Source organism: Callorhinus ursinus, unplaced genomic scaffold, assembly GCF_003265705.2.
Source record: "Callorhinus ursinus isolate GAN/ISIS: 27379988/994484 unplaced genomic scaffold, GSC_fseal_2.0 scaffold73, whole genome shotgun sequence".
Taxonomy (NCBI): Eukaryota; Metazoa; Chordata; class Mammalia; order Carnivora; family Otariidae; genus Callorhinus; species Callorhinus ursinus.
The window spans coordinates 1,500,747-1,511,220 of record NW_027397135.1 but is presented as its reverse complement, the minus strand read 5'-3'; the positions used below and the strand labels follow the sequence as shown (position 1 = coordinate 1,511,220).

The 10,474-nt window shown below is 42.6% G+C and overlaps 1 protein-coding gene across 1 annotated transcript in view; it reads right to left on the bottom strand.

The window, feature by feature from the left end:
• Window positions 1-1,103: 1,103 nt before the first annotated feature.
• The window catches only part of RALA (RAS like proto-oncogene A), a 75,474-nt gene continuing 66,103 nt past the window's right edge, over window positions 1,104-10,474 (bottom strand). Inside the window, exons 4-5 of the mRNA XM_025853141.2 lie at window positions 8,786-8,960; window positions 1,104-3,087 (exon numbers count right to left, since the gene is read on the bottom strand). Coding sequence (XP_025708926.1) covers window positions 2,965-3,087; window positions 8,786-8,960 — 298 coding nt within the window. The 3' untranslated portion in view covers window positions 1,104-2,964. The remainder of the gene's footprint in view (window positions 3,088-8,785; window positions 8,961-10,474) is intronic.

Here is a 10,474-nt window from a genome sequence, read left to right as displayed (position 1 = left end):
TTGTCGCACTTTGAGACATGACATTCTGATTTAGTTTACGACTGGAACTTAATCTAACCTTTGGTATGTAATATTTAACAGCATACCCCATATTGGTGTTAAAAATAGGCCCAGGGGCTCAGTCGGTCAAGTGTCCGACTCTTGGTTTCGGCTCAGGTCATGATCTCAGGGTCGTGGGATTGAGCCCCAAGCTGGGCTCCACACTCAGCGGGGAGTCTGCTTCTCTCCCTCTGCACCCTCCATCCCCGTACATGCACGCTCGCTCTCCCCCAAAATAAAATCTTTTTAAAAATGGGTTCAGTGAGGTTAAAACTATGCCGATTATAACTCAAATGTGCTTGTTCTGGCGCTGTTTATGAATTAAGTAAGAAATTAAAATCAACTGGATTTTGAAAAGGTAGTGCTCAAAATCGGGCCAGATCGTTTCTAACCCCCAGGCTGTTTGACAGTTAATACGCCGCCATTTCCCACCAGACATCCGATGTGAGGGAGAATGAATGGTCTGAGGCTTGATGAGATGGTAGCAGGGTGGTGACTCCTGCCACAATTTGGAAATTAAATGACCTGTGGGGATCATTATGATTAGAACATGAGTATAAAGCCATCCCCTAGTCATTCTGGACTTCAGTAGTATTCTAAAAGTACTGCACACAGTGTGACTTTCATGACCACATACGGGTATCTTCCTTGTAATTGTGCACATGGGATTCTCCCACTTCTGAGCCCGGGCTGCAGCTGAGCACCGATGCTACCGTCATCTAGGGAATCTGGCGTTACCCAAAAGAAAGCCCTACGCTGGAGAGCAAAGGAGATTTAGCGTTATTTTTTTAAAGGTTTTATTTATTTATTTGACAGAGAGAGAAAGCACACAAGCAGGGGGAGCGACAGGCAGAGGCAGAGGGAGAAGCCAGCTTCCCACTGAGCAGGGAGCCCGATATGAGGCTCGATCCCAGGACCCCGGGATCATGACCTGAGCCGAAGGCAGACGCTTAACCGACTGAGCCCCCCAGGTGCCTGGGAATTTAGCTATTTTAAAATCTCCTGTAAAGATGCCCAGGTTGGTAAGGCTGAATATTACATGTTAAACATCAACACCACAAGCATTTAAAAAAAGGAAGTTTATTGGTCTTTAAATGGCTCAAATTGCAAATAAACCAATCGGGTAGTGGCATCAGCCTGACATGTGATGCATCCTTGTCAGTTTGCTTCATAGCACCTCAGTACCCAGGAGAGGAAAGGTCTAAAGCAAAGTCACAATGTTAGTGGTTAGGACCCCTGGTTAAATAAGACTGCAATGAGTACACATGGAGATCGCTGGGCCCGCGGGGCCGGTGTTACATTGGTAACTTTGATTCTGCACATGGCATAGCCTATGAAAAATACGAAAGGAAAGATGTACATCTCAAATCCTTTAAGGACAAATATTTAACATGACAAGTCAGATGTAATACCTAAAGAGCGGAGTTCCTAAAAAGCCTATTTTTGTTCACTTTACATACACACCTGTTACCTGGAATGCCTGAACACATCTTCGACTTGTTGAAATTAGGACTGAGCAAAAAAGAAAGACGAACTTTGTTGCATCAACTGTCTTAGCCCCAGTCCGAAGAAGAAAAGAAAAATCTGGGTAGCGGTTTATTTCCGTTGAATTTACATTCCCCAGTAGCATGCTAGAATTCTTCCAGTGGGCGCACCACCCAACGGTGACACAAGCCCATGTCTGGCCTGTGTTTGCCAAACACGCTTGCTGCACTATACTCGGGGTCGACTGCCTGGTGTTAGCGTCAGGAAAATGTGGCTCTGGTGTTCTTCTGATGAGCACGGACTACAGAGACTCCTGAAAACTCTCCCAGAGCCAAGCTGTCACCTCCTGAGCACAGACTGAGAAATTAGCAGGTGGCCAGCACGCCCGCCTTCCCCAAGTGTCCCAGTGCACAATGCAGCAGCAGTAATGACCTGGTCCAGAGAGACCAAGAGCTTAACACATGCTCACTGCTTGCAGAAAGGGATTTCCAGGGACTGGCATTTTAGAGAAAAAGAGGGATCACTGAAACGTGACTGTGCTGAACCCTCACAGTCTAAAATTATCTTACAAGTATATGCTGGCCCTTCACTGCAAACTATATTTAATTAAAAGTAATCAAGGTGCTCTGGACCCTTGCTTTCAAGAACCAGAGTATGGCACACATTTTAAATTTGGACAGACTCCTAGCAGACGGTTATGTTTTATGAACCTTCTATACAAAAGTTGTACTCCGTACCAGGCAAATATCCTCTCAACAGGACACACAGGGCGATGGGCCCATGGCACCAGTGAGGACACACCCAGAATGATGTCACCGGGCATTTTTCGGCTTCTAAATTAAGGCATATTCAAAAATTTCCATGTACAAGCTTACACCACTTTTCCACATTAATCACCAGGTAATTGATGCAGGTTCACAGATGAATTACTCTCAATTTAACTATATGCAACAATCATGCCAATAACTTTTCTTCTATATTTTGCATAACAATGGTTAAAAAAAGTGGTACAGTTTAACTACCATGTTCACAATTGTCATTTTTCAAGGCAGTAGAAGACCAAGACATTTTAAAATGATATAAAATTTAAGCTTTATAATAAACCAGAGGAAGTAGCCTTTCCTCCCATCCCCCCCACCCCGTCTCAGCTCTAACAGTTCCAGAAAGACTGCCCTCGAAACACAAGCCCACACGCTACATTCAGGACCGCGATAAATGTAGGCAATTACGAAAGAAGTTGAACTGTGCTTCTTGGTGAAGCCACATTAATTTCTTTTTTAAGTGAATTTGACTTTCAGTGCAGTTCCAATTCATGCTTTTAGTGATACATAACAATTTCCAAATCGTTAAAGTAATTTCAGTCAATTGAGCCTTCGATGGCAATGCTTATAAATTATATTTATTAGTATGGTCAAGATAAGAAAGGAGTTTGGGCTTTGATTATAAAATGCAGCATCTTTCTCTGATTCTCTTGGCTAAACTTTTCCTCTTCTTTTTTCCATTCTTTTCTTTGCTGTCTTCCATCTTTCTGGCTCGAATTTCCCTCATCAGATCAAAAAATACCTAGAAAGAAGAAAACAGGGTAAATAAAGCCAACAGATAATATGAGGTTGGTACTTCTTGGAACCACAGCAGTAAGCCTTGGGAATAACTACTTAAGCTTAAGAGCTCTTGTTTGGGGAGTAGAGGGAGAAGTCAGCACAAAACCAGTCTCCTTCTCCAAGTGTACTGGGAAATTTTCTGAGTAATACTTTTTGGTAAAATTGGTCACATCATATAACCTAATCTTCCCATCCCAATTTTCAAGATAAAGAAGACAATAGCACTACAAATGATGACAGTTCCAAAGTTACAACTCAATGGATTCTGTTTACACAATTAATGAATGTATTTTACCAATTCATATTTAAAGTAATTAATTTATGTTTAATAAAATTTGTATTTACTAACTTGTTTTCCTTCAGCTCCGTTTTTAGAAACAAAGCTGAGGAAAATGAGTGCTTCCTTTATCGTTTTGATACCAGGTACTAAGAAAACAATTTTCTTTGTTGCAACATATCTGAGATTTTATCAATTCTGTCTGATGTCTAGAAACTGGCAAATGAGAGCTGTTAGCATAATAATTTAAAAATGACTAGTGTAACAACTCAAAAGTTAAATAACACTAACAAATGTCTGAGGGCAGACAGACAAGGGTCTAGAAGGACATGGGCTCACACCGTACACAAAGAGTTACAAGTATGTGGATGATGACTGAATGAATAACTTTCATGGTCTATGCTCTAAAATTCTGAATTAAAAAAATTCAGTTATTACTTCTGTTTTATCTCTTTTTCTTGTAAGCATGAAATAAGAAGTGACACCACACCGATTTATTAAGAACTCCACGGTAAACAAAGATGTCAAAAATTCTAGTTAGCTTGTGCATCGTGACTGTTTTAAGTAAACAAATGTATGTTATGTAATGGCCGGTGTGCTTCTAGCTCTCTAAAGGAAAGGCTAACTGAAAAAGCGAGGTGCTGGAAAACAGGTAGAGAGCTACCTGCAGGAGTTATGTGGATCTGCCTGCATCTGAACTAGAAATGATGAAATGATAAACCAAACACTACTATTATTTTTGGGCTAAAGGGAACAGGGGACATGGAACAGTGAGGTGTGTCTGAATATGCTTCATTATACAACTTCTACTTTGGCAACTAACTGTTCTACATATTAAAAAATGAAATTAAACACAAAAAAGCAGCTGCCAAAAACTGAAAATCAAACTAAAACAAATTAAGACGAATTATGTCACCACAGAGTTGGTGACATAATTATACAGAGGAAAGAATTCAAGAGACTTTAAAACACAGCATATGGAATATACATCTCAGAATAGAAGCTAAGAATAAAAATAAAAAACAAAACCTCAACAAATAAAAAACAAGACCAATCTTAAACATCACTTTGTAATTTAGCTGTTAATAGGAACAGGGAACAATCTTATATATACGTTGCAGGATAGTGTAAGAGAGCAAGTATGCTAATGTAGCTTAGCCTTTAGTGTAAGAGAGAAGATACAAAGTCAGAGTGGCAGAAAATCCTGATTGCTAAAACTGAATTAGAAGTAACAGTATGATCTCATGATTTGTTTTCTTTAATAATACATATTTCCCAGCACTTCACTGAAAGGCCATGAAACATAACAGTAGTGAGCACATTCATCCTCAGGCTATGGCTGCTAAATACCATTCCTCCCAAGGGAACCAGTGTTCCTTAGATAAATGGCTGATTCCTGATCTGGAGCAAGAAACAAAAAGTCAGTCAGAAAGCAAGGAAGCTATTAAAAAAAAAAAAAGGCAAGCGATTAGAGACTAATGGCTTAAATCAAACGGACATAGGACCAACAAAGGGGTGCGAATGGTTAGAACAGGGAAAAATGAAGCAAAGAAAATCCACAGAGAATGCAGGAGACTGAAACACAGTGACACAGACCCCAGGGGTCTCTGCTCCCACTTGCTGCATCTTGGCTTCCCTGGGGTGATTTCGGAATTCGGAATTAGGCCTTCAAGCCCACAGCTGGCCAGCCGCGGCAGGAAGCTTCCAAACTAGCTACGTGTAATATCAGAGGGCTCTCCTGAAGCTTTCTGATGCAGATACATCAATATGGAAGGAACTTTGGAAGAAGATTTAATTTTTTTTTTTTTTTTTTTTTAAGTAGGCTCCATGCCCAGCATGGAGGCCAACACAGGGCTTGATCTCACGACCCTGAGATCCTGACCTGAGCAGAAATCAAGAGCTGGACGCTCAACCGACTGCACCACCCAGGCACCCGTTATAAAATTTAAAAAGCAAACTACAGAAATGCATGATCTACATACACAGAAATACTATATAGATGTAGTATATAAATGTACTATATATACTGTAAAAATCCTATTTATACAGGGAAAACACAAGCAAACACAAGCCTTCCCTTAGACTCTATATACTGTTCTTTAAATGCACATAAATATCTGGAAAGACACACCTGAGTTACCACTGGTTACCTCATAGGAAGGGGAGTGGAGTGGAATTTGGGTGAAGAGTGATTCCTTTTTTCTCCTTACTACGAATTTTTCTTTATGCAATAACATGTGTTCATGTTTTTCAATGAAAAAAAATTAAAAATACAGTATATTTCTACTAAAATTCTTTTCCTGACATAAAATTGGCTCTCTTCATGTAAGAAATCATACTCTCCTTTTTGACATCCATCTACTTGCTCAACCTCTTTCCATTCCTCCACGACGTTCCTTAAAAATTAGGAGCGACCTTGGAGTTACGCTTTAGAGAGTCAGAGCGTTTAGCCAGAAGGCCACTAACAAGGTCATGAGATGAACCTGGCACTCAGTGAGTCCACAAGCAGGTTGGCCAGGGGGTCCTCTCGCCTCTGGGTGACTCCTCTGTGACAGACGTGGCCTCTGAGACAGGTGAGGCCCCGGCTCGACCACTCAGATGGTCATGAAGCTTTTCACAGGGTGGATTCAAAATCCACCTCTTGGAAACTTCATTTGATAGTCTATTGGGAATCCGAAAGAGGACATGGCATGAGCCCTTAATGTCTAGGATTTGTTTTCTGTGACAAAACAAGATATTTCCCAATATAATAGAAGGAGACAGTGTTAACACTCATAAGCCCAGAAAAGCCTGTAGCAGGCTCCCACAGTGGGTGACACACACCCCGGGGGATACCACAGGTACTCCAACCACCGTGTGGAGTACAAGAGCGAGATGACCTGGGCACCAGAGTCGGCCAAACCCAGAGCCAGCAGCTGCCATCACAGGCCTTCTGAACTTGACTCCGGTATGTAATTTCTCCACATCTCAGTTTCCTCATCTAAAAAGTGAGCATGAGAAGAGCACTTCTGCTTTATGGGGTTAAAGATGCACGTCTAGTGCTGGCCACAGCGCCTGTGTCTTATCAACACTACCGAGTATGAGCTCTTTCAACTATGAACATGATTTCCTCAGCAAGAAACCACTTATCACCTAATTCTAGAAACTGAATAACTGCTGCAAGTTACTTGTATTTAGCCACTGAGGTATTTTACCTGGCATGTACACTCTTCAGGGTGTAGCATGACATGCAATCACAGTATTCAGTATGAACCTGTACCTTGGTTTACAAGCCGCCACATTTCATCTAATTTTGCTTTGGAGAGGTGACCACTGGCTACAGACTACACTCTCCAAAACCGGCCACAGCAATATTCCCTCTGTGTTCTTCTAGTGTCTTGCCACCCTCCATCAAGAGCTGGAGTCCATTTCCCTTCCTGTTGACCCCGGGGCGGACTTTGGGCCTCCTTCGGGCAAGAGAACAAACCGGAAATAATGCCGCATAAACTCCTGTGGCTGGGTCAGAGAAGGTGACGTGATTCCTGCCTGGTTCTTCTTCTCTGGTGACGCTGGCCCTTGGCACCCACCCCACCTCCCTGCTGGAAGAAAGCCTCAAGTAGGGCACCTGGAAAAGGTCACATGGCAAGGAACCGAGGTGTCCCTGGACAACAGCCAGCATCAACTGGCTGAACCAGACATGTGTGAACAGTCTTTAGAAGCTAAGCCGAGAGGCTTCCAGTTCCCGGACTTGAAGCTTTCAGCGGAGGCACCAGACACTGTGGAGCAGGGACAAGCCATCTCCCCTGTGAGCTGCCCAGATGCTCAGCCCAGAGATTCCATGAGCATAATTAATGGCTGTTTTCATCCGTAAGTTTTGGGGGTACAGTTTCTTATGTAGCCAGAGTAACTAAAATAGCCCTATACCTTGACCTTTCCTCCTTTGACAATCCATGCATAGGGCAAAAAAATGCCTGCCAGCAGATGACACCACAGGGATCGTTGGGACGACAGCTTCATGGCTTGGTTGGATCCTGTTCGCCTCCTCTCCCCACTCCCCTCAGTTCAAATAGGTTTTAATAGAGTGTGCTCTACCTGCGCAAGACATCAATTAGGAGGACCCCAATACACACACAATGCTAATATTCAATGTTGCCTCTCAAAACTCCAAACACACTGAACTTTAAGACATATTTTCATTACTAGTTTAAATACATTTGCCATAGCTTTAGAGAAAACCGGTATACTAAGTAAAAATCTCGTAACACTCATTTTGTACAGATTATCTTGGGCCTATAGGAATCTGACCACGTGACAAAAACCCTAATCGGCTTAAGACAGTATGTTAAGCCATAAATTAAGACAATGACATTGTCTTAACTAATGAATGTCTACAGTAAATGAAAAGAACGAATCTCTAATTTTTTTTTTAGCCTTATGATTTCTGGATCAGCGTTATAAATCTACAGGCAACAAGCAGACCAGTTCACTAAAACTTGAGGCCACCTAGAAACAGTGTTACTTTAAGTGTGTGGTCCCCTGGGCCACAGTCTGTACCACCAGGGAGTTTACTGGAAATGCAAATTCTCAAGTTCCACCCACAGCAAATGAATCAAAATCTCTGGGGGTCAGACCCAGGAATCCGTTCTTATGAAGTTTCATAGACAGTTCTGCCAGTTAAGAGTTTGCGAGGCACTCGGCAGAGCCGAGATGCTTGATGGCTGGAAAAGGCCCTACATGGGGGGCTCAAGGAGCCCATGCCTTGGCCCAGAGGGCAGTTTTCCTGAACACTGAAGATGCAGGTCTCTGGCAGCAGGAAGAAATAATGTACCTGGGCTGGCTCCTAGAAAGGAGGCCAGGGTGTTCCTCACCTGGACTCAGGAAAGGGCCACCTGAGCGAGGGGGGGGAGATACAGAAGAGGGCAGAGGGAAAAACAGGTTGAGGGCGGGGAGTGTAGGTGTAGTAAAAAATTTCAAAGCCCTCTCCTCTGGGGCTCCTTTGTCTTGGGAGCGAACCTACATGGGGCTGGGCAGGTGTCAGCTTAGAGGACTTAACACCCTGCCTTCTAAATTACCCAGCTCATCAGGATAAGTAAAAAGAAAAATTTAAAAAGGGCAGGGATTCAGGTCAGAAATCCTGTCAGTGCTAGAAAAAAAGTGGTGTCTCGTATTTCGGTGTCTCTTGGGAACCTGAGGACAAGGTGAAGTAGGAAATTCGTAACATGTCGTACTTGAGCATTCAGGGCGGATAACAATCAGCACTCCTAATTGATGTCTTGCGCAGGTAGAGCACACTCTATTAAGTCACTGTGTGAAAATTTCACAAATCTCTAGACACAATGGGGTGGAGTTAGAGTGAATCAACGTATTGTCAACACGATGTAGCTGTAAGGAGGCCGCCCTTTACCTTGTCAACATTAGCTCGAGTTTTAGCAGATGTTTCCACATAGTTAACGTTCCACTGGTCGGCTCTGGTTTTTGCCTCTTCTACAGAAACCTGCCTTTTATCTTCTAAATCTGATTTGTTACCAACCAGCAGAAATGGAACGTTCTCATCTTCTTTTACTCTTAAAATCTGCTCCCTGGATGAGAGGAAATGAGAAAGAAATATTAATTATTACCCCCATGTGTTAGACCAACACAATAACAAATACCATCTGCAACGAGCATTTATTTACATGTTTCTTTACAATAACAATGAGCTCATTTGTTGCATGGTGGGAAATAAGCAGCACGACCTCCTCATTCTATCATCAGTCACTTGGCGTTACATACTCACTTCTCCGATGAAAGAACAATACACCAGAGAAGACAATATAAATATGGCAGTAGAGGTACAAAATGGAAGTGTCAAATGCAACTTCCTCCAAATGCTTTTTAAAAATAAACTTTTACGAGAAGGATGGTTTGAGATTTGCAGAGAAGTTGTGAAGACAGCACAGAGTTCCCGTCCTCTCTGCACCCAGTTTCCCCTACTGGTAACATCTTACCCTAGTGCATGCGTTTACCACAACTAACGAGCCAATCCTGATACATCATTAACTGAAGTCCAAATTTTTTTTTTTTTTTTTTACAGATTTTATTTATTTGAGAGAGAGAGACACAGCGAGAGAGGGAACACAAGCAGGGGGAGTGGGAGAGGGAGAAGCAGGCTTCCCGCGGAGCAGGGAGCCCAATGTGGGGCTTGATCCCCAGACCCTGGGATCATGACCTGAGCTGAAGGCAGACGCTCAACGACTGAGCCACCCAGGTGCCCCTGAAGTCCGAATTTTATTCCGATATTCTTAGTTTTTACCTAATGTCCTTCTCCTGTTCCAGGATCCCATCCAGGATTCCATGTGACATTTAGTCATCAACTCTCCTTAGATTCCATGTGGCTCTGACAGTTCCCAGATTTTCCTTATTTTTGATGACCCTGACAGTTCTGAGACTTGCTGGTCAGCTCATTTGTAGAACATCTCTCAACTGGGATTTGTCTGATGTTTTTCTCATGATTAAACTGGTCATGGGATTTAGGGAGGAAGACCACAGAGGGAGAGAGCACCATTCTTATTCTTACTCATATTCTTATTACTTCGTATCAATGGTCCCACTAAGTGTTTTTAAAAGCCCCACAAGGGCCAGACATCTCTTGAGTATAGATTTTGTGTTTAGAGAGAGGTTATAGGCCATCACCAGTTTTAAAGGTATCACGGCTCTCAGTCCCTCCTAGTCACGTGACTCTGAGCAAAGTACTTTGCCTCGGTCTCCTCATGGATAAAATGGGGCTAACAACAGGACCTTCCTTATCCAGTTGCCAGCAGGATGAAATGTAAAGTGCTTCGAACTGAGCCTGGCACAAAGTAAATGTTCAACACAGGTGAGCTGTTCTTAACGATTACCAGTACTCTACTGGAGAAAGAGGTTTTCTTCTAAAATCAACCTTCTCTTTCCACCTTATCAATGCCTCTCCTTTGAAATGAAGAGACGCTGAAACTACAGAAACAATATTTTAGACTAAGAGAAAATGAGAAAATTAAAGGAGTGATTAGAATGACAGGTCAGCAGACGACACTGATTTTGCAGGGATCTATCGTGATGTTTGAGATGGAATATG